This window comes from Trichechus manatus, unplaced genomic scaffold (assembly GCF_000243295.1).
Source record: "Trichechus manatus latirostris isolate Lorelei unplaced genomic scaffold, TriManLat1.0 scaffold00149, whole genome shotgun sequence".
Lineage (NCBI taxonomy): Eukaryota > Metazoa > Chordata > Mammalia > Sirenia > Trichechidae > Trichechus > Trichechus manatus.
This window is the reverse complement of record NW_004444085.1, coordinates 3,482,936-3,510,686: the sequence shown is the minus strand read 5'-3', so window position 1 is coordinate 3,510,686 and position 27,751 is coordinate 3,482,936. Positions and strand designations below refer to the sequence as shown.

The 27,751-nt window shown below is 38.5% G+C and overlaps 1 protein-coding gene across 3 annotated transcripts in view; it reads left to right on the top strand.

Moving 5' to 3' along the window:
• The window catches only part of GTPBP4 (GTP binding protein 4), a 44,722-nt gene extending 19,802 nt beyond the window's left edge, over positions 1-24,920 (top strand). For all 3 annotated transcript variants that reach the window (XM_023740151.1, XM_004385881.2, XM_023740152.1), the window contains 9 exons: positions 1,396-1,485; positions 3,534-3,644; positions 6,147-6,224; positions 6,649-6,700; positions 7,267-7,367; positions 8,849-9,046; positions 10,644-10,709; positions 12,744-12,887; positions 21,211-24,920. In XM_023740151.1, coding sequence (XP_023595919.1) covers positions 1,396-1,485; positions 3,534-3,644; positions 6,147-6,224; positions 6,649-6,700; positions 7,267-7,367; positions 8,849-9,046; positions 10,644-10,709; positions 12,744-12,887; positions 21,211-21,363 — 993 coding nt within the window. In that variant the 3' untranslated portion in view covers positions 21,364-24,920. The remainder of the gene's footprint in view (positions 1-1,395; positions 1,486-3,533; positions 3,645-6,146; positions 6,225-6,648; positions 6,701-7,266; positions 7,368-8,848; positions 9,047-10,643; positions 10,710-12,743; positions 12,888-21,210) is intronic.
• The last annotated feature ends 2,831 nt before the right edge of the window (positions 24,921-27,751 follow it).

Genomic DNA, 27,751 nt, shown 5'->3' with positions numbered 1-27,751 from the left:
ACACGAGAGGTTGCCATGAGTCAGAATCGATTTAACAGCAATGGACGTACACACACGCGAAGAGGGGAGAGTAGGTAGCACCAGAAAGGTTTAAGAAATGTAGTGGTTAAATGCTCACGTGTTGGGGTTGGATATGTTCAAGTCCCAGCTTTACCACTTTCTGGCTATATGTTAGGGAAATTAGTTAACCTTTATGAATCTCAATTTCTTTGTCTGAAAAATGGAGGTAATACCTGTATCATAGGGTTGTTGGTAAGATTTAATGAAATTGGAAAACAGGTAGGTACTGGTAGCTATTATAATATTACTAAGGAGCCCTGGTGGCATAGTAGTTAAGTGCTCAGCTGCTAACCGAAAGGCTGGCCTTTCAAACTCATCCAGCGGCTCCATGGGCAAAAGACCTGGCTTTCAGCTTCCATAAAGTTCACAGCCAAGAAAACCCTATGGGACAATTCTACTCTGTCACATGGCATCACTGTGAGTCAGACTTGACTTGACAATGCCTAACGACAACAACATACAATTACTATATAGTTAATAATTTATAGTGGTGCTTCTTCATCAAAAGGAGCCCTGGTGGCGCAGAGATTAAGCGCTTGGCTGCTAACTGAAAGGTCAGCTGTTCAAACCCACCAGCTACTCAATGGGAAAAAGATGTGGCAGTCTGCTTCCATAAAGATTACAGCCTTGGAAACCCTATGAGGCAGTTCTGCTCTGTCCTATAGGGTTGTTAGGAGTTGGAAGCAACTCAACAGCAAAGGGTAACTTTATCAAAGCAGCACTGCAAAGCAGATTATTAACCGGTTTTACATACAGTGAATGTTTACCATCATGTGTAAACCAGGTTTCCATTAGAAGAGGAAATTTCTAAACTGGTAAGTTAAACCCTGTAATAATGGAAATATACCTTTTTGGGGAGTAGTTTAAATAAGTATGATAGGATTGGTCACACTGCATCTAATTGATAGTCAAATTTAGTTATAAAACTCATTTGATGGAGGGGCATAAAAATGAAGTCTCTTAAGAGTCTTAGTAATTTATAGGTGTCTAGATTCAGAAACATTCTTATATTGTTTTCTAACAACAAGCATTAAAAACATCGTAGGCCATTGATATATTAATTTTACTTAAAAGTCTCCTTGTTGGAGGATGAGGTGTTACAGAATGTTTAGAGAGCCTTGGAATTTGCTTGCTATAGTGTGGTTTGATCCTCCTAGTGATTTGTAGTTTCTTAATCATGGAAGAATATAGGAAAAAAATAGCTATTTTTAAGAGATTTCTGTTCTTCAGAAGAGTTAAAAACAAACCACAGGTGTTGAACAATAAACATTTGCAACATCCATTTGAGTAATAGTAAATAAATAATGCATTTCTCATTTTCCTTTGTATTCCCAGAAAATCTTTATAGATTTGCAGACTGAAGGATTTCCTGTAGTAGAGACCAGCACCCTGACTGAGGAAGGCGTTATTAAGGTTAAAACAGAGGTCAGTGCTTCCTCAAAATCAGAGATCAGTGCTTTTACTGTCTTTCTCTTAATTTAAAAGGTCAGTCATGGGAAGAAACAGTTTTCTATCTAGGTATTGGTAATACTCTGAGCACTCATACTGGCTAGACAGTTAGGAATGAATAGTGCACTGGTGAGTAAGGTGGCATTAAACACCTTCACCTGAACACTAGGGCTTCTCATCCCTGATTGCGTGGTGGGAATTTGAAGAGATAGTTTATGTTATGGATTGAATTGTGTGCCCCCAAAATATGTGTTGTAATTCCTTATCCTAGTGGTTAAGAGTTGGGTTGGGCTGCTAACTAAGAGGTCAGCAGTTCAAATCCGTTAGCCGCTCCTTGGAAACCCTACGGGGCAGTTGTACCCTGTCCTATAAGATGGTATGAGTCATAATCTACTGGATGACCATGGTTTTGGTTTGGTTTTTATACTTGTGGATGTAAACCCATTTGGGAATAGTTTTCTTTATTATGTTAATGAAGCCGTATCAGTGTAGGGTGTGTCTTAAGCCCATCACCTTTGAAGTATAAACCAAGCTGATTAGGCAGAGAGCAGGAAGCAAAGATGGGAGAGGATAGACTTCATGCCACATGAAGATCACCAAGGAGCCAAGGAATAAACACCTTTCCCTAGAGCCAGCACTCTGATTCAGACTTCCAGCCTCCTAAACTGTGAGAAAATACATTTGTGTTTGTTAAAGCCACCACCCATCTGTGGTAGTTTTGTTAAAGCAGCCCGAGATAACTTAAGACAGTTGGTAATTCTAACCATAGGTCATTTTAACTTAAAATGACTATCTGCTGTGTCTCTTAGCCTGCTGATACTTCCATAGGAGCTACTGTGAAAAGTGTGTTTATGGGACCTGTTCAGAAGTAGAAGGAAAAAAAAATATGAAAAGCAGAAACAACTTGGGGGAGGCAGTTTCATGTTAGATTTCACATGCTATCTTTTTTTTTCCGTATTATTTTTTTCTTGAAATTAAAAAAGGACAATGATTCTGTTGATTTTACTCAGGGATTAGGTGCTCAAGTTAGAAACATGAGGTGGAAAATGACATATAGTTAAGAATATTTTTTAAAGTCCTTCAGAAAGGACAGCTGTAGGGCACTGAGAATCTTGGAGAGGGTCACTGATGTTGGGAAGAAGGTTCAGAGTAGGGTGTGGAAGGAGGTTAAAGGTGAACTTTGCCAAGTTTTTCAGAATTTTGCCTAAGATTGGCCCTCAGCCTGAAGAGAGATTGAAGCTTCTTCCTCTTTATGTGAGTGTGGTGTGCTACATCATTAGTTAAATAGACTTTTGAGGTGGTACTTGAGAATTTAGCCTCCATACGTGTTATGAGTTGAATTGTGTCCCCCAAAAATGTGTGTCAGGTTGGCTAGGCTGTGATTCCCAGTATCATATAGTTGTCCACCACTTTGTGATCTGACTTGATTATACTGTATGTTGTAAATCCTAATCTCTATGATGTTAATGAGGCAGGATTAGACACAGTTATGTTAATGAGGCAGAACTCAATCTACAGCATTAGGTCTTGAATCGGTCTCTTTTGAGATATAAAAGAGAGAAGCGAGCAGAGAGGAGAGGGACATCATTATCACCAAGCAAGAAGAGCCAGGAGTGGAGCGCGTCCTTTGGACCTGGGGTCCCTGTGCTGTGAAGCTTCTAGACCAGGGGAAGATTGATGACAAGGACTTTCTCCTAGAGCCAACAGAGAGAAAGCCTTCTGGAGCTGGCACACTGAATTCGGACTTCTAGCCTCCTAGACTGTGAGAGAAAAAATTTCTGTTTGTTAAAGCCATCCACTTGTGTTATTTCTGTTGTAGGAGCACTAGATAACTAAGACAATATGTCAAATATTATTAAGGGAAGTGAGTAGTAAGTCCCAAGAATGTAGATGTACACAAATAAACCTTTGGACCATAATCTGCTGGTTAATGGGGACTCTGATTCTTGATTCTTCTCTAGGTTTAACAGGTGGCTGTTGTGCTGTCTTTGTGACTTTGTGTCCTTTGTTTTATACATTACTAGGCTTGTGATAGGCTTTTGGCTCATCGAGTTGAAACCAAAATGAAAGGAAATAAAGTGAATGAGGTGCTGAACAGATTGCATTTAGCTGTGCCAAACAAAAGAGATGATAAGGTAAGATCGGCTTTTCAGAATGCCTTAAAAGTGAGATTATTGTGTTGCTGATACAAAGTCAGTAGATGCTGTTTGGATGCTTTTTTTCTCAGGGGTTATAGATCCAGTTAAACACACGTAAATTTCGTAAGTGGCATTGAGTTTCTCATAGTAGAAGTTGTGTGTATATGATAAAGAATTGAAAATGTGAATGAGAGTATAAAGTGCCAAGTTAAAAACTTGCTTCTCATTCTACCAGAGGCAGTTACTGTTAATTCTGTCTTTTTTTATCCTTCCAGAAAATTTTTTGGTAGCTAAATAGCTGCCGTTGAGTTGACTCTGACTCATGGCAACCTTTTGTACAAAGAATGAATAAGAAACTCACAGACTTCAGCATGTTTGAGTCTATTGTTGGCAGCTGTTGTGCCAATCCATCTTATCGAGGGTCTCCCTCACCCTTCTTGGCTCTCTGCTTCACCAAACATGATGTCCTCCTCTTGATGATATGTCCAAAACAAGCGAGTTGGGAGTGTTCTGCTGTGATCCATAAGGCTAGTTTTTGGAAGTAGATTGTCAGGCCTTTCTTCCTAGTCTGTCTTAGTCTGGAAACTGCTAAAACCTGTGCACCATGGTGACTCTGTTGGTATTTTAAATACCAGTGGCATAGATTCCAGCATCATGGCAACACACAAACCACCACAGCACATACAACAGACTGACAGACGGGTGGTGTTTTGGTATATAAGCATATTGAAAATATGTATTTTAAACACTAACAGAAATGTATTACATTCTCTTAAATGTGCATTTTATCTTAAGAATATATCATGTGCATGTATCTATATTAGCACATGAAGCTCCAACTCATTCATTTTCATTTATATTGTATGTATGTACTGCAATCAAGCAGTCCTCTATCATTTCTAATTTCTTGCCATTGGCAAACAGCGGGAGTGCACATCTTTATACATTCATCTTTCTGTTTTGTACAGAGACATGTATATCTGCAGAGTTTTGCACATATCTGTAGGTTAAATTTTAAGCATTGGAATAGATGAGTCACAAGGTATGTACATAGAAAATATTATTGTCCTCCAAAATGCCTTTGTCATTTATATTCTGCTAATAGTTTGAGAACGTATGTTTCCCTACATCACCTACAACATTGGATATTAGCTTCTGTTGCTCTAGTATTTTAAGATGGTTTTATCGTTGTGATGTATTTCTTAAATGGTTAGTGCAGTTGAGCATTTTTTATATACTTACTGGCATTTTACATGCATTAGACTGTTTGTCTTATTCCTTGATTTGTCATTTGTATACTAAGGAAATCAGACCTTTGTCATATGTACTGTGAAAATTTCCTCTTTTTGCCATCTGACTTTTGGTTTTGGGGATCTTTATTTTTTACCTCAAAGAAATTATACATTAAAAAATTACTAACGTATGTTAATATTTCCTTTATGGATGCTGGATTTTTTTGTCACATGTAGAAGGCCTATCATTCATCCCACAAGTATTCTTAAAAAACTATCTTTGTTCTTTTTCCTTTACTTTTGTGGTTTAAGGAGCCCTGTTGGTGCAGTGGTTAAGTGCTCGGCTGCTACTTGAAAGGCTGGCGGTTGGAACCCATCAGCCATTCTGCGGGAGAAAGATGTGGCAGTCAGCTTCCTTAAAGATTTACAGCCTTGAAAACCCTGTGGGGCATCTCTACCCTGTCCTAAAGGGTCACTAGGAGTCAGAATCAACTCGATGGCAGTGGGTTTGGTTGGTTGTTTCATGGTTTAATTTTTGTCTTACCTCCAATAAGAAGTCTTTCCTGTGTCTTGAATTTATTATAAGAAGGGCAGGTGGAGGTAGTTATCCAGCTCTATTTTCAAATGGCTAGCCATTTATCTCAAGTCTACTTATAATTAATTCATCTTTCCACCGAATTCTGATATGTACTTGGATTTATGTCTAAGGTCTGTCTCTCTTCTATTGATCTACTGTTATTTCTCCTGTACTACTTTTCTTTTTCCATGATTTTGTAGGTAATTTTGATGTTCATTTTTTCTAACTGAGCTTTAGGATCTGCTCGTGGGCTCTTCTTGACATCCTTGCCTAAATTGTCTTGCAACCCACTCCTTTCCCCAGAATAATCTGTTGGTATTTTGACTGGTCTGATTATGTTTTTCTGTCCCTAACAGATGGAGAATTTGCTTGTAGTTTTTAATTTTTTTTAAAAAAAATTTATTTTATTTTTATTGTACTTCAGGTGAAGGCTTACAGAACAAATGGTTTCTCATGAAACAGTAGTACACATATTGTTTTATGACATTGGTTAACAACCCTCTCCCTTCTCGACCTTTTTTTTTTTTTTTTGGTGAAAATATACATAGCCAAAGATACACCATTTCAGAAATTTCTACATGCACAGTTCAGTGACATTGACTACGTTCTTCCAGTTTTTAATTATTTTAAAAGTTTTATTCTCATTCAGCAAGGTGTTTTACATACACATTTTCAAAAATACCTTCTTAGGAGAGGCCTCCCTTCATCCCGGCAGGAGTAGTGGCACGTAAGAAGAGAATGGAGATTGAGGAGCCTAAAAAGAAAAGGGTAAGTCTCTTTAAACTAACTCTCACCCTGATTTAATTGTGAAGAGAAAGGCAGATACCTGTAAGCATCACTAGTAATGGAGGATTAGGGTCATTAAGCACATATCAAGAGCCTCCTAGATGCCCGGCACTGTTAAGTTCTGTGAGCGTAGCAGTGAAAAACTGCCAAAGTCCCTACTCTCTTGGAACTTGCATTTTAGTTGATGGGAAATAGCAGTGAGCTAGATATATGAGTAAAATATATAGTATGTTAGATGATAAAAACACCTTTCCTACCAGAAATAGGAACTGAATCCACGGGATATTGAAAGGATCGGATGTTAGTTTGGAAGAAGAGATTATTTCATAGCAACAAGGAGGGTGCGTAGCATTTCTAAACGTGAAAGGTAAAATAAAACTGATTATTTTTTTTTTATCCATTGCAGGAGCGAGATATTGAGCTGGAAATGGGAGATGATTATATTTTGAACCTTCAGAGTAAGTACTGTAGAGAACAGAGTGTAATCATTATCTGTGAAAATGCCAATTTGCATGTGAAGTGTTCCAGAAAAGTGAAAGAAATTTAGTAAGGAAATGTCTTCTAGCATATTTGTTCATTTTTAATTTCTTGAAGATTTAGCATTGCATTCTGATAGGGTTCTGTGAAGTTTTTTTCCCCTTCTAAGTAATTTTCTGTCCTTTTAGGATGAGTGGATTACTTTGTAGCTTTTACAACATAGAAATGTTGAAACAGGGTGATGTTGTTATCTGTTATTCATACCTTTTGTTTTCCTTCGGGTATTTTTCTTCCCTTTTTTTTCTGTTTTTTTTTTTTTTAATGTTTGATTTTATTCTCTGGGCACTTGGCCCTGAGATACTGATATAACCTTGGACAATATTTGGAGTAATTATTAATCATAGGATTTTCCTTCTGTAGTGTTGAATACAAGTGTTCTGTTATCTATATAGAAAGATATGACTTGGTATAACAGCAGTAATTTGGGCACATCATAGCTGAAGATATTAATACCATAAACTTGACTTTTTTTGTTTTTTAACTTTAGAGTACTGGGACCTAATGAATTCATCTGAAAAATATGATAAGATACCAGAGATCTGGGAAGGCCATAATGTAGCTGATTATATTGATCCTGACATCATGAGGGTTGGTAACACCTTTTATATTGTGTAGTGTTTTTTTCCCCTTTTTAATATGACCATTAGAAGATAATAAGCACAACTCTTGGCTCACCTGGATCTGTTCCCTTGGTTCTTCATCTGCATCCACCCTGAAATCTACCGATCGTTGATGCTCTGAGTGTTATTGGAGGAAATCACACAACTCTTCAGATTGGGACCATTGCAAATGAATTTTTCCGTCTTTTCGGGGCCTTCCACATAGCACTGTTAATCCTGTTACTTGCTCATATTCTTCCATTAGCGGCTACTGAAGACTTTCTCTACTTCTTCTCAAACTTCCTACCGTACTTCCCTCTCCCAGTCTCATCAGATGACCTCACCTTACAGAGAAAATGGAGTCCATAGGGTGTGAATTTTCTGATCTCCCCCCTTTTTCTGCCCACACTGATGTACTGATGTGGTCAAGAGTTTTTCCTTCTCCTGGTGCAGGCTCATTCCTCTGCTTGTCCTTGTGATCTGATCAGTCTCTAGGATTTTGCTCCATCACTGATGTCTATGTCTCATTTCAGTTCCTCTCCCTTGCTTGCTGTTTCTTAGCACATAAATGTCTACACGTTTTTCCTATCTTATTAAAAAACAAAAATTTCCTTTAACCTTGTACCTGACTTTAGCTGCTATCTATCCTTCCTTTTTCTCTCCTCAATCAAATTGTTGGAAAAAATACTTCATAAAATATTTGCTGTCTGCATTTCCTCCTTCTTCTACTCCTCGGTTCCCAAACGTCCCCCTTAATTTAAGTTTTCAGTCTTATTTTCTCTACAGGTTCTTCACACCCTACATTCCAAATGCAGTTTCTGTTGTAGAAATTGATCTGGGTGATAGCATCATGATATTTTTAGGTACTCAAGGAATAAACATTATTAAGCCTCCTTTACTCTCTTCTGTTCCTATTTATTCCACTTCTGAAATGTCCTTGTCCCTGTCGTCTAATTTTTATATGCAGTGTCTTTGCCTTAATTGGTCTTCAATTTGTTTTTTATTTTATTAACTGTGTAGACAGAGAGATTGTATTGGGATGACATTATATTAGGATAGATCATTGGGATATTGTAATACAAGATTGTAGTGTATATATTTTTAATTCTTTCAGAATGTGAGCTTATTTCCTGTTACTTATTGTTGGGAGTTTTGAGGAATGAGGAAGGTGATGTCTGGGTGTTTTAAACCTTAATGTTTAGAGTAATTGTTGCTAAAGAAGAAAAAGAAATGGCACAGAGCAATTCACAATTACCTGTCAGTAATTGTGTGGTCTTCATTGTCTTCACAAAGTCCATTTGCTTTGAGATAACAGCTCCAGCACATACATGAGGCCCAGATGGAGCTCTGGACCATGGTATTCATTGTGTCGTCCAAGATTTAGGGAAAACATAGTTCCTAATTAAACATTCCTACATTTATTTATGAGTTTTTTTTTTCTAATTTTGTGTAATTATCTTTTTTTAAAAGAAATTACAAGAGCTAGAAAAAGAAGAAGAACTAAGAACAGCTGCTGGAGAGTATGACAGTGACTCTGAAAGTGAAGATGAGGAAATGATGGAAATCCGACAGTTGGCCAAACAAATTAGAGAAAAAAAGAAATTGAAAATTCTTCAATCAAAAGAAAAGAATACACAGGGACCCAGAATGCCTCGAACTGCTAAGAGGGCAAGTTTTTGTGTTTTTTCAAAGTCACATGATCGATTTCTTTGTGTTTTGGATTCCTGTGTAATCATTGCTATACAAAACTTTTCAGTCCATTTGTGGCCATAATATATATATGTACTTTGTTTAGTTAGTATATATGGACTAGCAAGTTGGTTTGATTCTTAAATCTGATAATAAGCATTTGTGTAGAAATACGGTTTTTATTTTCCTTGGGAAAATACTCAAAAGGATTGCTGGATAATAGGATAAGTGTATATTTAACTTTATAAGACACTGCCAAACTATCTTTCCCAAATGTCTCTACCATTTTGCATTCCACGGCAGTTCCCACTAGCAGAGATTCTAGTTGCTCCAGATCCTCCAGATCCTTGGTATTGTCAGTCATTTTAATTGTAGTTTTAACTTGCATTCCACTAGTGAATAATGATTATCCTTGTTTCATGTACTTATTTGCCTCAGTGTATCCTCTTAGGTAAAGTGTTCAAATCTTTTGCCCATTTTTTAAACTGAATTTTTAGTATTCTAAAATTACACATTTAGATAAAAGTTACTTTTTATCAGATAAACCCTTTTTCCTAATAATTTTCCCAGTCTGACTTTCCTTTTCTTAACACTGTCCTTTAAAAAATCAGAATATTTTTATTTTGATGAGGTCCAATTTATAAAAATTTTCTTTTATACTTTATACTTTCTGTGTCCTCGTTAGGAAATCTTTGCCTCCCAAACATTTGTTTGGGCATCTTTCTCTTCTACTCCATATTCCTGTCGGGGTGGCAGGTGGGTTCTGTGTTTCTACAGGCCTAGGTCATGTGCCAGCCCTGTGACCAGGGCAGGGTCCTAAACCACCTGGAATGGAGAGTTAAGAGAGGAGCAGTTCCCCCAAAGAAAGAGGAAGACAGTGGTGCTGGGCAGCTAAGACATAAGGAGAAAGGAAAGAAGATAACTTGAAATTCTAGAAACCTCTGGATGGATATTCATATATTTGAAAATACTGTTTCTGTATAAAGGAGCCATGGTGGCACAAACAGTTAAGCACTTGGCTACTAACCAAAAGATTGGCAGTTCAAACCCACCCAGCAGCTCTATAGGAGAAAGACCTGGCGATCTGTTCCCATAAAGGTTACAGCTAAGAAAACCCTATGGAGCAGATTGACTTGATGGCACCCAACAATAACATGTTCACATGATGGCAAAAGACAGGTTATGAACAGATTTGGACATTTTTATATTCCTCTTAGGGGTGCTAAGTAAGTGTTTGGGACAAGAGAGATATTAGAGCTCTGGAGTCTGTCTTTGGTGATGTCATCCCTACGATGGAGAGAGTAATGATTCATGCCCCAGGGTTGTTGTGAACAGTAAACGGACACAAGTATATGTTGTGTCTCACATATAATAATTGCTCTGTAAATGTTAGTTTTCATGTGATCTAATGAATCACTTTGAACTTTGCAAAAACATGAAAATGAGCCCAAGTAAAAAATAACAATTTCTAAAAAAAGTATGTCTTAGATTATCATTAAAGTATGTTTTCCTTTGAAATTTTTTCTAACATACTATCAAACTAGTTTTGTTTAAGGTAAATATTTTTTCTTTTCAGGTTCAGCGGAAAGTTTTGGAGAATGAGATGCGAAGTCTTGGTGTTGACATGGATGATAAAGACAGTGTAAGTGTGTAAGGGATGGTTTTAGATGTGTATGTAGTTGGATACGGCTTTGTTAATAAAGAAAGCTGGGTTTTTAGAAATCTGGGAATATGAAGTTGATTTAAAAAAATACCAGAAAAAGAAATGAGATCTTTCAGTATTTCTAGTGAAGAGATTTATTGGTATGGGATCTTGATTTGCATTGAAATAGATGACGAGCAGCTCATTAAATAAGTAAGATTTAACGTCTTAAATATATTAGTTACACTGTTGATGTGGAAGGATGGAATTTTCATAACTCAAGTCATTTCCGACTCACAGCAACCCTATAGGACAGAGTAGAACTGCACCATAGAGTTTCCAAGGAGCTCCTGGTGGATTTGAACTGCTGACCTTTTGGTTAGCAGCCGTAGCTCTTAACCACTATGCCACCAGGATTTCCTTTCAAAACTCAGTTCTTGTTATTGTTCACAATTTGTGAAAATATTTAGGGAGATTTTGCACATTCCAAAGTCTTTAATTACCAAAATAAATCCTCCATGGTCATGTGGAAGGTTTCCCTGTCTTCTACTTTAGTTTTCCATTTTAGTTAATGTTGCCAATTATGTGAGAACACCTCAGTACTTTTTCTTTTTAAAAATGTTCTGTTGATGTTTTATTATGTATATTATTTTCTATGTCCCTGTTAATGGAACATTTGGAAAATACCAAAAAATTATATTTATGCTCTTACTCTGCGCATATTAAAAAAAAACCATATTCGTTGCCATCGAGTCAATTCTGACTTACAGTGAACACTGTAGGACAGAGTAGAACCACCCCATAGGGTTTCCAAGGAGCGGCTGTTGGATTTGAACTACCGACCTTTTGGTTAGCAGCCACACCCTTAACAACTGCGTCACCAAGGCTCTGCCTGCACATATTACATTGACTTTTTTTTCATTATGGTATGCATAGTTTTTTGTTTTAGGGTAAATTTATTCAATTTAACATTTTTAATTGAGTAAAAAAAGTTTTATCTTCTTTATTTTGGAACTTTTAGATTATTTGAAATTTAAAAATTCTTATATTTGCTATCTTACAGAATTTAAGATAGCTTGTAAGAAATATATAAGAAAATTTAAAAATTAGTATCGGGGAGAAAATATAAACTGGAATAGACTATCAAAGAGAACAAACAGCTGAATTTATGTTATCATACATAATTTCTGTATTTGAACTGTGACTTTGATTTTAAGCTTTTCTTGGTGACTAAAGTTACATAGTGTTTTAATTAATTTTAGTTTATCAAATAAATAGAAAGTAGGAGGTATTACCGACTCAACGTGAGGGACTTAGGCTCTAAATAGTTAAAAACTGTGTTCCTGTGACCCTAAAGACTAGAAGGCATCTGCTGTTGTGAATTATGCCAGAGCATGTACATTTTTGCATAAAAGAATTTTTCATACTCGATTATTTCCTAAAAACAGATGACCAGAAGTGGATTACCAAACTCAGAGCATAACATTGTATTAGATTCCTTTCCAAAAGGAATAGGTTAATTTGTATTTTAGTAAGCAATTTTTGTATGTACCTATTTGCCTTCATCTTTGCTTGCACGGAGTTGTTATATATATATATGGCTTCTAATTTTTTATTGTTTATAAGTGTTTTGCTTACTGCCTACTTATTTTTTGGAGTAGTTTTATCCTTATTTTACAGGTAAGGTAACCAAGGATTAGCAAGATTAAGGAATTTTTGTCTGAAATACAAATTTTGATACTAATTTAATGATTTAGTGTAACAAAAAATTTTTAAATGGGTAAAATTTTAAAAACAGTTCAAATTAGCTTTGTAACATAAAGCAGCCCATATTAAGTGAAAAAGAACATTTGACCAGTAGTTAACTAAAAATTAATTATGTGTATCTTAAAAATCTTTAATTTATCTGATAATGGTTCTACAAATTCTGCACTGTCCTTCTTGTTGGTGAAGTCGTTTTATTTTATCTCTAAGTCTGGAAGCAAGGCTGAGGCCCTGAAGCTCTAGACTGACTTTGCCTTTCATAATTTTCAGGCCCACTATGCAGTCCAGGCAAGAAAATCTCGAAGTGTTACTAGGAAAAGAAAGTGGGAAGATTCTTCTCCATGCTCTTCTTTGGCCCGGAGTCGCAGTTGCTCTCGAACACCGCGTGATGTTTCTGGTCTTCGGGATGTCAAGGTTAGTGTCTGTAAGAAGTGATGGTAATAATAATAAACCCTCTGTTTTTTCTTCCCATGAAAACGGCTTGGGGGCAGTATCTGACCTCAACCCCACAAGGGGAAGGAGAACCAAAATCAGTTGCACAAGGCTGACTCCCATGAGGTGGAGGCCAGACAAGCCTCCTCTCTCCACCATCTTTACTAATTCTGACACCCACTGCCCCTCACACAGTTCTCTACTTCTCTGCTGGTTTCAATAATTTATTGCAATGGCCACATAGCACTCACAGACCATACCCACGATTATGGAGTTTATTAGGGAAGTAACAGTTACCATTCAGTCTCAAGAACACTCAGGATACAGTTCTTCCATCAGGACAGCCTCTTCCCAACTGTTCTCGCAGGCACACCTCTCCTTGGCCCTAAGCCGCTCCCCAAAGGCACTCAGCTTTTTCTCTCTGTGGGCCAGGAAGTCCACTGTGCCATCTCCTGCTGCTGGGCCTCTCCTGCCACTGCTTCTCACCATCTTCAGGGTTGCAGCTTACTGTCTCTCTCTCTGTCTCCTGCTTCCAGGAGCTTCTCAGCGCAGGGATCCCGGGTCCAAAGGACGCGCTCTCTGCTATTCTTCCTTGGGTGGTGTAGGATCTTCCTCTCTGCTCTGGAATTGGCTCTCTTTTAAGGCAAAACTGACCAATGCCCTTGGTGGGCCACAATTACCTTATCACACAGTCTTATCCAATCACCTGGATGGGAGTTACAAGATCTTGGCTAGAAAGATCACACAAAAGTAATCAGTCACACCCCACTTACACAAAGGGCTCAGGGCAAATGCCAGCATTTGTCATTTGGAGCAGGCAGAGAGGTTAGCAGGTACACTTCTTCCCCCATTTTCTTGGCATCCTTTGGAGGTGTGCTTGAGCCAGGGCCCCGTTAGGTGCTCCATATGCCTTTGCCCAGCAGGTAGGCTGTTCATTTTTGGAGGGGTAAACAGAAGAGTGGCCTTATAATGCAGGGATAAATACAACTGGGCACTTCAGACCGTGGGCCCTCAATTCCAGCAAGCCCATTGCCAGGAAAAGAAATCGGGAAGATTTCTGAGCCTTTTTGGTCAGCTCTTTTGAGACAATCCTACTTGTCTTCCCATTATTGTGGGATATTTTCCCCTCCAAATAGTTTGGGTGACTGTCATGTAATCATTTGTAGTGTCTTTTTGGAAAGAAGTTTTAGGTGTACAGGCATACCTTGGAGATACTGTGGGTTTGATTCCAGACCACAGCAATAAAGTGATTATCCCAATAAAGTGAGTCATACGAATTTTTTGATCTTCTAGTGCATGTAAAAGTTATGTTTATACTATAGTGTATTAAGTGTGCAGTAGCATTATGTCTAAAAAAACAACGTACGTACCTTAATTAAAAAATACTTTATTGCGAAAAATGCTAACTCATTTGAGCCTTCAGTGAGTCGTAATCTTTTTGCTGGTAGAGGATCTTGCCTCAGTGTTAATGGCTGCTGACTGATTTAGGTGGTGGTTGCTGAAGGCTGGGTAGCTGTGACAATTTCTTACCATAGGACAACAGTGAAGTTTACCTCATTGATTGACTCTTGTTCATGAATGATCTCTCTGTAGCGTTCGATGCTGTTTGATAGCATGTACCTACAGAACTTCTTTCAGAATTGAAGTCAGTCTCGTCAAACTCTGCTGCCGCTTTATCAACTAAGTTTATGTAATATTCTAAATCCTTTGTTGTCATTTCAACAATGTGCACAGAATCTTCACTGAGAGTAGATCCATCACAAGACACCACTTCCTTTGCTAATCCATAAGAAGCAACTCCTCATCCGTTGAAGTTTTATCATAACATTGCAGCAATTCAGGCTCTACTTCTAATTCTAGTTCTCTTGCTCTTTCCACCACATGTGCAGTTACTTCCTCCACTGAAGGCTTGAACCCCTCAAAGTCATCCATGAGGGTTGGAATCAACGTCTTCCAACATGTTGATATTTTGACCTCCTCCCGTGAATCATGGATGTTCTTAATGACATCTAGAATGGTGAATCCTTTCCAGAATGTTTTCAGTTTACTATGCCCAGGTCCATCAGAGGAATCACTATCTATGTATGGCAGCTATAGCCTTATGAAATGGGTTTCTTTAACAGTAAACTTGAAAGTCTGAATTACTTCTTTATCCCTGGGCTGCAAAATGGATGTTGTGTTAGCAGGCATGAAAACATTAATCTCCTCGTACATCTTCATCAGAGCTCTTGTGTGACCAGGTGCATTGTCAGTGAGCAGTAATATTTTGAAAGGAGTCTTTTTTTCGGAGCAGTAGGTCTGCACAGTAGGCTTAAAATATTCAGTAAACCATTGTTGTAAACAGATGTGCTGTCATCCAGGCTTTGTTGTTCCTTTTATAGAGCACAAAGAAAACAAACCAAATCCATTGCCGCTGAGTTGATTCTGACTCATAGCGACCCTATAGGACAGAGTAGAACTGCCCCATAGGATTTCCAAGGAGCAGCTGGTACGTTTGAACTGCTGACCTTTTGGTTAGCAGCTGTAGCTCTTAAACCAGTGTGCCACCAGGGTAGATTTAGCATAGTTCTTAAAGGCCATAGCATTTTCGGAATCGTAAATGAGCATTGGCTTCAACTTAAAGTCACCAGCTGCATTAGTCTCTAACAAGAGAGTCAGCCTGTTCTTTGAAGCTTTAATAAAAGGCTGTTACGTCTACATTGAAAATCTATTGTTTAATGTAGCCACCTTCATCTGTTATCTTAGCTAGATCTTCTGGATAACCTGCTGCACCTTCTATATCAGCACTTGCTGCTTCACCTTGCACTTTCATGTTATGGGGATAGCTTCTTTCCTTAAACCTCATGAACCAACTTCTGCTAGCTTCAGACTTTTCTTCTGCAGCTTCCTCACCTCTCTCAGCCTTCACAGAATTGAGGAAAGGGTCTGGCTCTGGATTAAGCTTTGGTTTAAGGGAATGTTGTGACTGGTTTGATATTCTGTCTAGACCACTGAAATTTTCTCCCATGTCAGCAGTAAGGCTGTTTCGCTTTCTAATCATTCATGTGTTCACTGGAGTAGCACTTTTATGGTCAGAAGAAATGCTTTGTAATATTTCAATGCTTTGGATTCTGTTAGGCTTGCTTTATGTTCTAATATGTGATCTATTCTGGATAACGTTCCATGTGCGTTGGAAAAGAAAGTAGACTTGGCTGCTGTTAGGTAGAGTATTCAATACATGTCTATGAGATCAGGTTGGTTGATTGTGGCATTTAGATCTTCCATGTCTTTATTGAGCTTCTTTCTGGATTTTCTGTCCTTCACTGAAAGTGGTGTGTTGAAGTCTACTATTATTGTGGAGCTGTCTCTCTCTCTTTTCAATGCCATTAGAGTTTATGTATTTTGGAGCCCTGTTGTTAGGTGTGTCAATATTTATTATGGTTATGTCCTCCTGGTGTATTGACTCTTTAATCATTATATAGTGTCCTTTGTGATGGATTTTACTTTAAAATTTTGTCAGAGATTAATATTGCCACTCCTGCTCTTTTTAGATTGTTTGCTTGATTTTTTTTCCTTCCTTTGAGTTTTAGTTTGTGTCTTTAAGTCCAAGGTGCATCTCTTGTAGGCAGCATATAGATGAATTGGGTTTTTTAATCCATTCTGCCACTCTCTCTTCATTGGTGCATTTAGTCCATTTACATTCAGTGTAATTATTGATAGATGAGTTTAGTGCTGTCATTTTGATGCCTTTTTTTATGTGTTGTTGACAGTTTCTTTGCTCCACTTAATTTTCTGTGCTGAGGGTTTTTTTAAATGTATTTTCTTTTCATCTTTTTCGTATTTCTTGATTTTGTATTTGCTGAGTTTTTATGTTTTTTTTATTTTGATGTGTAGGATTGTTAGTTTCCTTTGTGGTTGCCATAATGTTTACCCCTATTTTTCTAAGTTTAAACCAATCTTTTATTTCTTTATATTGCCTTGACTTCCTCTCCATGTGAAAGATCTATGACCACATCTTTTAGTCCCTCTTTTTTGTTTTAACATTGTCATCTTTTACATATTGACGTCTCTGTTTCCCTGTTCTCAGTGTTTTAACTTTGATTTATTTTTGTAACTTTCCTATTTGGGTTGATCTGGTTGCTCTGTCCTATGTCTAGTCTTGGGTTGTTATCTGATGTTACTGATTTTCTAACCAGAGGACTTAGTGTTTCTTGTAATTTTGATTTGGTTTTTGTAAATTCCCTAAACTTTTGTTTGTCTGGAAATGCCCTAATTTCGCCATCATATTTGCAAGACAGTTTTGCTGGATATATAATTCTTGGCTGGCAATTTTTTTCCTTCAAGGTTTTATATATGTCATCCCATTGCCTTCTTGCCTTCATGGTTCTGCTGAGTAGTCTGAGGTTAGTCTTATTGACTCTCCTTTGTAGATGACTTTTTGTTTCTCCCTGGCTGCTCTTAAAATTCTCTCTTTATCTTTGGTTTTGGCAAGTTTGATCAGCATATGTCTTGGTGACTTTCTTTTGGGATCTACCTTTTGTGGGGTTCGATGGGCATTGGATAGATATCTTTCACGATATCAGGGAAGTTTTCTGCCAGCAAATCTTCATCAGTTCTCTCTGTATTTTTTGTTATCTCCCCCATTCTGGTACTGCAGTCACTTGCAGGTTATTCGATAGAGTCCCACATAATTCTTAGGGTTTCTTCATTTTTTTTAATCCTTTTATATGATTTTTCCTCAAATAAGTTGGCATCAAGTGCTTTATCTTCAGTCTCACTAATTCTAACTTCCATTGTCTCAATTCTGCTCCTATGACTTTTACTGAGTTGTCTAGTTGTGAAATTTTATTGTTAGTCTTCTGAATTTGTTTGCTGCCTCTCTGTGTATTCTTGCAGCCTGTTTGATTTGTCATTGTGCTCTTCTGTAATCTTAAATTCCTCTGTTGCTTTGTCTGTTTGTTACTTGGCTTGTTCTGCATTTTGCCTGATCTTCTGAAGAGTTCTGTATGTTAATCTTTTGTATTCTACCTCTGTTAATTCCAAGAAGTTCTCTTCCTCTAGAAGATTTCTTAATTCTTTGTTTTGGGAGCTTGCTGAAGCCATCATGGTCTGCCTTTTTATGTGATTTGATATTGACTGTTGTCGCTGAGCCATCATTAAGTTATTTATTTATTTTATGTTTGGTTATTGTGTCCTACCTTCTTGTTTTATTTTGTTTTGATATGCCCAAATAGGCTGCTCGTGTGAGCTAGTTTGATTGTTGGTGCCTTTGAAGCACTGATGTCCTGTCACCAGGTAGTTAGATCTGTTACTAGGTATGTGAGCCCAGGAGTCCGTTTACTTTTCTTTTATGGTTTCAGCTCAGGTGTCCAGATAGTCGGTCACCAAGTGTGTGGTAAAGCCTCTCACCTACAGTCCTAGATGGGCAGGGGTGATTGGAGTAGGCACAAATATCTGGCTGCAGTAGGGGGTTACATGCTGAGCAAGGCAGGGGGCTGACGGCTGCCCCTGAGTGTCTGGGAGGAAAGCGTGTCCCTGTTCCCTAGAGTGCGTGGGTTTGCAGCCGGACTATGGGCACCCAGTGCTGTTGGCTGTAAGGACCGGGAGGCACCACTTGTTCTTGGACCCCTCTCGTAGGTGGCTAGGTGGCGTGGGTGGAGCCGCCAGTCCTCAGGCCTCTGATGTGGGTAGGTGAGGACCTTGGTTAATGGGCAGAGCAGTGTCAAATGTCACGAACCTGCCATTCCACCATATAGCTGATACAGGAAGTTAGGCTTCAGATATATACCCTGTTGTATTGTGCTAATGAGGGCCTCCACTGTTGATATGAGCCCACACAGGTCTGTGCAGGGGTGAAAGGCATTCAGAGTCCATGGACCGCTTATGACTGTGCCTAGGCAAAGGAGCTGTGCCTGCCCTGACTTCTTGGCTTAGGCGAGATGGTAGATTATTTTTCCTGCTTGTTAATTTGTTCCCTGTCCAAGGCCGGGAGAATGGCTTAGGGCACTTGACGAGTCCTACTTCTGGCCCAAGGGGAGTGGCAGTCGCTGAAGCCGGCCTGGGCTTTGGCCTGGACCTGAAGCCGGCCTGGACTGTTGCAGAGTTGGGGAGGGAGCAGGTAAATGGGAGAGAGGCTCTTCCTAAATGAGATGTTTTTTGATCCACGTGGTAAGGTTAGACACGTGTACTTACTTTTCACTAGTTCTGGAGACTTGAGTAGACTCTCCACAGCTGTTTCTCCTGATGTGGAAAACATGTCCCAAACGCCACTGCTAGCCTCACCGCACACGCCAGCCATTCCGGCCTGCAGGGTGCTGGTTTCCGCCAGGTCTGGTCTGGCAACTCCTCACTTCTTCTGAACCGTTTCTCCCTCCCCTGCCACTGAGTCTGATTCCTAAACTTTGCCTTTGGTGTTCAGGGCTCCTAGATTGTCATATATAATCGATCACTTGTTTTTTTGGGTCTTTGTTGTAAGAGGGACCTCTGGAGTAACACTTTTAATTTCGTTCAAGAACTTTCCTTTGCGTTCACAACTTGGCTAACTGTTTGGTGCAAGAGGTGTAGCTTTCGGACTGTCCCACCTTTCAACATGCCTCCCTTACTAAGCTTAATCATTTCTAACTTAATTCAAAGTGAGGAACGTGCGACTCTTCCTTTCACTTGGACGCTTAGAGGCCATTGTAGGGTTATTAATTGGCCTAATTTCATATTGTCATTGTCTTAGTTATCTAGTGCTGCTGTAACATAAGTACCACAAGTGGATGGCTTTAACAAACAGAAATGTATTCTCTCACAGTCTAGGAGGCTAGAAGTCCGAATTCGGGGTGCCATCTCCAGGGGAAGGCTTTCTCTTTTGGCTTTGGGGGAAGGTCCTTGTCTTCAGTCTTTCCCTGGTCTAGGAGCTTCTCAGCACTAGGACCCCAAGTCCAAAGGATGTGCTCCGCTCCTGGCTCTTGCTTGGTGGTAATGAGGTCCCTCTCCTTTCTGCTGGCTTCTTTTATATTTCAAAAAAATTGACTCACAATCTGATCCTCTAGATTGTTTTCTGCCTCATTAACCTAACTACTTGTAATCCTGCCTCATTAACATAGAGTTTAGTATTTACAACACATCAGATCACAGACTGGAGGACAACCACACAGTACTGGGAATGATAACCTAGCCAAGTAGACTCACATTTTGGGGGGACACAGTTCAATCCATAACAGTCATGTCTCAGGGAATAGGGAAGCCTAAGGAGAGGAAGAGAAATGGGGGAACTGCCGGTCCATGGAGCAGTCAGAACACACATTTATCAATGAAGTTCACTGTCTTTTATGGATGCAGTTGTGATGCCCCAAAACAGTTAAAATAGTAACATCAAAGATCAGTGATCACAGATGACCATAACAGTTATAACAATGAAGAAGTTTGAAATATTGCAAGAATTAGCAAAATGTAACACAGAGACATGAAGTTAGCACATGGTGTTGGAAAAAAGGCACCGATAGACTGGCTTGACACGGGGTTGCCACAGACCTTCAGTTTGTTAAAAAAAAATTAAAAACACAGTATTTGCGAAGCACAATAAAGTCTCTTTTGCTGTAACTTTATTTTAAAAAACAACTGGTAGTTTCAGCATTTAAAAATTCAGCTACCTGAGAAAGTATATATGTAAACTAGGAAGCAGTCTTTTTTTTTTTTTTGTAAATGGGGATTAAACTGAAGGCGTATAATGGAAAAAGACCATTGGACTTGAAGGGGAGGAGAGGAATTTCTTGAGTGTGTATGATGTTCTAGGCATTTAAAAATATTAGTTCATTTTCATAACAACCTTAAGGGGTATAAGTATTAATATACCCATTTATAAGAAATGATTGGCTTACCTAAAGTCATGGCCTGTCTGGCTTTGAAGCTTAAGCTTTCCATTTAATACCATTTCTATCTAGAAATCTGTTTTTGATATTGACTTTGCCACTTGTTAATCAGATGTGAGTAGTAAATTTTCACGGGCCTGAGTCTCAGTGTCTTAGTTTGGGTAAGAGGGATTTAGAACAGATACATTTTAATCTTCCAGGTCTAAAATGCATCTAGTCTTTCTAGGTGTACGACCTGTCCTGGATACAATTTTCATGTAGTCTTCATACGCAAGTATTCATTGAGTTCCTCTGGATACTGTGGTGATTCTGAGGGAAAACAGCAGTGAGCAAGACTATCAGGGTCTGTTTCTTCATAGAACTTAACAGACGAGGGGCATTAAGACAGACTGTTATCAGATAATTATAATACACGGTGGAAATTTTTGTTTCAATAGAGAAAGTATTTTATGTTTCTTCCTCCTTTACAGATGGTGAAAAAAGCCAAGACTATGATGAAGAAGGCTCAAAAGAAGATGAATCACTTAGGGAGGAAAGGGGAGGCAGATAGACATGTGTTTGATATGAAACCCAAACACTTACTCTCTGGAAAGAGGAAATCTGGTAAAAAGGACAGGAGATAAGTGTCCTCTTCGATTGAAGTTGTTTGGCTGAATTCTGGGGTTTTTTGTTTTGTTTTGATTCATTTTGTTATTTGTGTGTGTGTGTGTGTGTGTGTGTGTGTGTGTGTGTAGTAAAATATACGAAACAAAAGTTACCATTTTAATCATTTTTGAGTGTATGATTCAGTTATGTTAAGTACATTCACGCTTTTTGTTTGGTTTACTTTGGTATTTCATTAAATTGGAGTAAAGAATATAAACTAAAAATAAGTAAATCACTTGTTGCTTTGCTGAAAATCATGGTTAACCTTTAACTATACAGAGTGAGAAATTTTTGTTACACCACAGTATTACAGATATTTTGAGTGGATAGTGGTTTCTGCATTTAATAGAGTTTTGATTGCTTCAGAGTCACAGTATTGGAAAGACCTATTGATGTAACTGTGTTGCTTTTGATGGAAAAAAACCTTACCTTCTTCTGCAAGGGGAACCTTTGTTTCCCCACACACGAATTGTCCTTTTTTTAATGGGAAAACCTCCATTTGTGGACTTTGGGAGGTGGCTACCAGGGTCCATGCTGTGTAGACATGGGAGGGAATGGGGGTGATGAGTATATTGGAACCTCAGAATTTCAAATGCTCTCTAAGGTTATTTTCTATTGCTTTTGTCTAAGATATAATTGTAAATCTGTCCTCACCTATTTTATCCCAGATAAATTTATATCAGGAAGTAGTTTTGATTTACTTCTTTTTTTTTTTTTTCTTTTTTCTTTTTCTGGCTTAGTTACAAATCACTCGATTTGGGTAAATGAAAAGAGAAAAAAATAAATGACATTCTTTTTTTGTTTCCAAAACATAAAATACTTTTATTTGGAATAAAATTTTGCTTTAAGGCACTACTACAGCAGTTAAATGTGGGCATCTTCTCTTTCCTTTGTTCATGGCTGAAAATTACATGTATTCAGTAAAACAAGACACTCTCTCTCCCCAAAGCACCTCTTGGAAGCCTATTTTCTATTATTTTCAAATTTGAAAAATTGTGAGGTACATATCAACTCAAATTCCCAAGCAGTTTCCTAAAATGTATCTGAAACACAGTAAGGTATAACTATCGTGTTAGACTATTAAATATTTAAAACATCGTTTCATGCCCACAAAACAACCGACTATTAAGTTGCTTTGTATGTGGTAACCTGAAACTGGCATGCATCTCTTAGGCAGTCCCGTCTGCTGACACTGGTGCACTTTTAAGGTACGCTTGACATTCTTCTATTGTATTGGAAATATAATTGTTGTACACAGTCACATTTAAAATGTTTTGCATTTGTGGGACATAAAGTAAGATTTTTCATATGCTGAAAAGGGTTATATTAAAAGATACTCAAACTCCAAGAGGTGTTCTGGGGAACTGTTTACCAGAGAAAAGGTCTGTAGGGTATCTTGCAATTGTTGAATGAATTAATAAAATTCTCTCTATTTAATGTTGATTTGATATCTTTGGGGAGGTCCAGGTGGGAGGCTGGGGCCAGGGAGAGAAGTAAAGCAAATACAGAGGTAATTTCAGACTTCCAGAAGGCGGTATAGAGGGAGGCACCATCAACAAAGAGTGAAAATACATAAAGTGCTTGGCCCCCAGACTAAAACATTATTTAATTTGAAATTTAATGTTGCCCTTTTGGAGGTGGAATGGGCTTGTTTTAGTTCTCATTGTTTATAGACTGCAGCCATTTATGAAGCATATTTATAGGTTCTGAAATAGGAATGGGTGAGCCTCATAAGTTGTAAAGCCAGGCTAAGCGAGCCATCCAAGACATTTTTTTACACCACAGGTAAGACCCAGTCTTCAGACTTCTGCCAGAGCTGAAGTGATTCTCAGGCAATCACAGTTCTGTCCACTGCTCCCAGTGCCCAGAAACCTGGTGAGTTGTTTCTCTGGCTGGGCATAAGTCTTAGGAAATTTTGCCACATGGTAAACTTGGCAGCATTCTTGGGCAGCACCTGAAATATAATAGCTCTGTACCTTCATCCCAGTACCTACTTTCTGTGATTTCTTTTTCTGCTGTCTTTACTTCCCAGAATTCCAGTGTTCTCTTTAGAACCCTCATGCCACGGTAAACAAGTTACCTTGCATCCTCAACCTCGAGGAACACCTTTAGTGTGGTAACTATTTCAACAAATCTTTCTTCTGTAGTTTGTAACTCAGGTTTTCTACTTCTTCTAGAGCTAATGCTGTTGATCAAATTTTCTCTGAAAAAACCCATTTTATAGCACTATTCATTTATCCATTAGCTTAGAGTTTTGGAATACTGTTAAAATTTTTTGAAAAGGCTCTGTGTTACTAGCTGCTGGCGCAATGTGCCTTCACCTGTAAATAGTTCATATCTCCTAAAAACGAGTACATTTTCTTACATAACCATACTATAATAATTGAAATCAGGAAATCAACATTGATACAGTTCTGTTGTCTAATCTGCAGACTGTATTCAGATTTTGGAAATTGAAATAAAGACACCTGCAGGACATGAAATGCTCAAAGAATTAATTTTCATCTGATTTTTTTTTTTCCCTCAAGAAAGTGACCTGATTATCAGTTACCGTTAGAAAGCAAAGAATTTAATAAGCATTGAAATAAAAATGGTTTTCTCAGTCAAGATTTAATCAGAAAATCAATGAATTAAAATAGGTCTTTCTCAAGTTTTCTGATTATTCAAGTTTTTGTTATATGACATTTTCCGTAAGGAAGATTGAGTTATAGATTTTGTGAAATGGATACTAAACATTTTGATGACTGTAACTACAACAAGATTCCAATAAAAAGATTCACCTCTCGCTGTACCTTGAAGGAAATTACACAGTTTAATTTTTAAATTATATTTGTGCACCTACAGGCATATACTTTTTGTAAGTCAGTACTACCTAATGTAAAAACAAAAGCAGCAATAATAATTATTTAACTCACTGGGTGATAATATTTTCCTGAGACTTCCTTAACCAATTAGAACTAGCTTTTTTTTTTTTTCATGTGTCATTGTGTAGCACATGTATCTAAAGGGGGAAATTCTTCAATGACAAATGTTCAACACGGCAGAGAGGTCACACAAAGAGCACTGGTAACTATGAGCCTCCGGCTACACTCTGGAATGGGCAGAGTTGTCAGGTCACCATGAAAACTCCTCAGGGTCTGGGATGGAGAAAGAGGTGGTTAAGAAATTAATTGTACAGGAATGATGTTCAGGTATACAGGCTGCCTCTTTGCCATCACCCCGCCCGGACAGCTGTGTCCCAGGGAAGCTCTTTTGCCCCATGTCTGGCCTTTTTCCTTAACTTCAGAGGAGAGAATACCAGGGAGAGATTTAGAAGCAGATTTTGTTTATGTACATCTTTTGCAAGATTTTGCAGGCAACATTTCAGTGAGACAGCTCACTCTAAAACCTCAGAGATTCTTAAAGGGAAAGGCTGAGGGATACTGAAGCCACCAGAAGGAAGGTTTTGGGAGAAAAATCTGTGTTCCCCCAATCAAGAAAAGCAGTTGAAAACTTAAGACACGGAGGAAAATAAGGGAACACTTAGGAAAAACTATAAAGTAGAATCTGAAGCTAAATGTGAGTAATTAACAGAATTTCAAAACTATCCTTCAATTTAGCTATCACAACACGCATGTTATGTTAACCTGAAATAGGTTCCACCACATGTCTGTCAGTTTGTCATACTGTGGTGGCTTGTGTGGTGGTGTGATACTGGAAGCTTTCCCACCAGTACTTCAAATAGCAGCAGAGTTACTCTTGGTGGACAGGATTCAGTGGAGCTTCCAGACCAAGACAGACTAGTAACAAGGACCTGGCAGTCTATTTTGGAAAAAACTGGGTAGTGAAAACCTGAATAGCAGTGGAACATTGCCTGATACAGTGCCAGAAGATGAGTCCCTCAGGTCGGAAGGCACTCAAAAAATATGACTGTGAAAGAGCTGCCTCCTCAAAGTAGAGTTGAACTTAATGATGTGGATGGAGTCAAGCTTTTGGGGCCTTCATTTGCTGATGTGACATGACTCAAAATGAGAAGAAACAGCTGCAAACATCCATTAATAATCAGAACATGGAATGTAGGGAGTATGAATCTAGGAAAAACGGAAGTCAAAAATGAAATGGAACACAAACATCGATATCCTAGGAATTTGTGAAATGGACTGGTATTGGTCATTTTTAATCAGGCAATCATATGGTCTACTATGGTGAGAATGACAAATTGAAAAGGAATGGAATCGGGTTCATCGTCAAAAAGAAGATTTCAAGATCTATCCTAAACCACAATGCTGCCAGTGATAGAATAATATCCATATGCCTACAAGGAAGACCAGTTAGTATGACTATTATTCAAATTTATGCACCAACCGAGGGCTGGGGGGACCACGGTCTCAGGGAACATATAGCTCAATTGGCATAACACACTTTATTAAGAAAATGTTCTACATTCTACCTTGGTGAGTAGCGTCTGGGGTCTTAAAAGCCTGTGAGCAGCCATCTAAGATACTCCACTGGTCCACCCCTTCGGCAGCAAGGGAGAATGAAGAAAACAAGATACAAGGGGAAGATTAGTCCAAAGGACTAATGGACCACAACTACCACGACCTCCACCAGACTGAGTCCAATACAACTAGATGGTGCCCACTGACTGACAGGGATCACAACAGAGGGTCCTGGACAGAGCTGGAGAAAAATGTAGAACAAAATTCTAACTCACAAAGACCAGACTTACTGGCCTGAAAGAGACTGGAGAAACCCAGAGAGTATGGCCCTGGGACACCCTTTTAGCTCAGTAATGAAGTCACTCCCGAGGTTCATCATTCAGCCAAAGATTAGCCCCATAAAACAAAACGAGACTAATGGGGCACAACAGTCCAGGGACAAGGCAGGAGGGGACAGGAAAGCCGGTAATAGGGAACCCAAGGTTGAGAAGGGACAGTGTTGACATGTTGCGGGGTTGTTAACCATTGTCATAAAACAATATGTGTACTAACTGTTTAATGAGAAACTATTCTTTAAACATCTACAGTACAATAAAAAAAATTTATGCACCAACCACTAATGCTAAAGATGAGGAAATAGAATATTTTTACCAACTTCTGCAGTCTGAAATTGATCAAACATGCAATCAAGATGCACTGGTAATTGCTGGTGATTGGAATGCAAAAGTTGGAAATAAGGATCCGTGGTTGGAAAATAAGGCCTTAGTGATACAAGTGGTACCGGAGATGGCATGATAGAATTTTGTAAGACCAACGACTTCTTCATTGCAAATATCTTTTTTCAACATAAATGGCGACTGTACATGTGGACCTCACCAGACGGAAAACACAGGAATTAAATCGACTTCATCTGTGGAAAGAGACAATAGAAGAGCTCCATATTACCAGTCAGAACAAGGCCAGGGGCCGACTGTGGAACAGAGCATCAATTGCTCATATGCAACTTCAAGATGAAGCTGAAGAGAATTAGAACAAGTCTATGAGAGCAAAAGTATGACCTTGAGTATATCCCACCTGTATTTAGAGACCATCTCAAGAATAGGTTTGAAGCATTGAACACTAATGACCGAAGACCAGACAAGTTGTGGGAAGACATCAAGGAAACATCACATATGAAGAAAGCAAAAGGTCATTAAACAGAAAAGAAAAGACCAAAATGGATGTCAGAAAAGACTCTCAAACTTGCGCTTGAACATAGAGTAGCTAAAACAAATGGAAGAAAAGATGAAGTGAAAGAGCTGAACAGAAGATTTCAAAGGGCAGCTAGAGAAGACAAAGTAAAGTATTCTAATGACATGTGCAAAGACCTGGAGTTAGAAAACCAAAAGGGAAGAACACACTTGGTATTTCTCAAGCTGAAAGAACCGAAGAAAAAATTCAAGCCTTGAGTTGAAATTTTGAAGGATCTATGGGCAGAATATTGAATGATGCAGGAAGCATCAAAAGCAGATGAAAGGAATACACTGTCACTGTACCAAAAAGAATTGGGGATGTTCCATCATTTCAGGAGATAGCATATAATCAAAAACTGATGGTATTGTAGGAAGAAGTCCAAGCTACACTGAAGGCATTGGTGAAAAACAAGGCTCCAGGAATTGACGGAATACCAATTGAGATATCTCAGCATATGGACACAGCAGTGGAGGTGCTTACTCATCTATGCCAAGAAATTTGAAAGACCTGGCCAACCAACTGGAAGAGATCCATATTTGTGCCCATTTCAAGGAAAGGTGATTCAACAGAATGGGTCAATTATAGAACAAGTCACATGCAAGTAAAATTTTGCTGAAGATCTTTCAAAAGTGATTGCAGCAGAACATACTGCCAGAAATTCAAGCCGGTTTCAGAAGAGGACGTGGAGCAGGGGATGTTATTGCTGATATCAGAT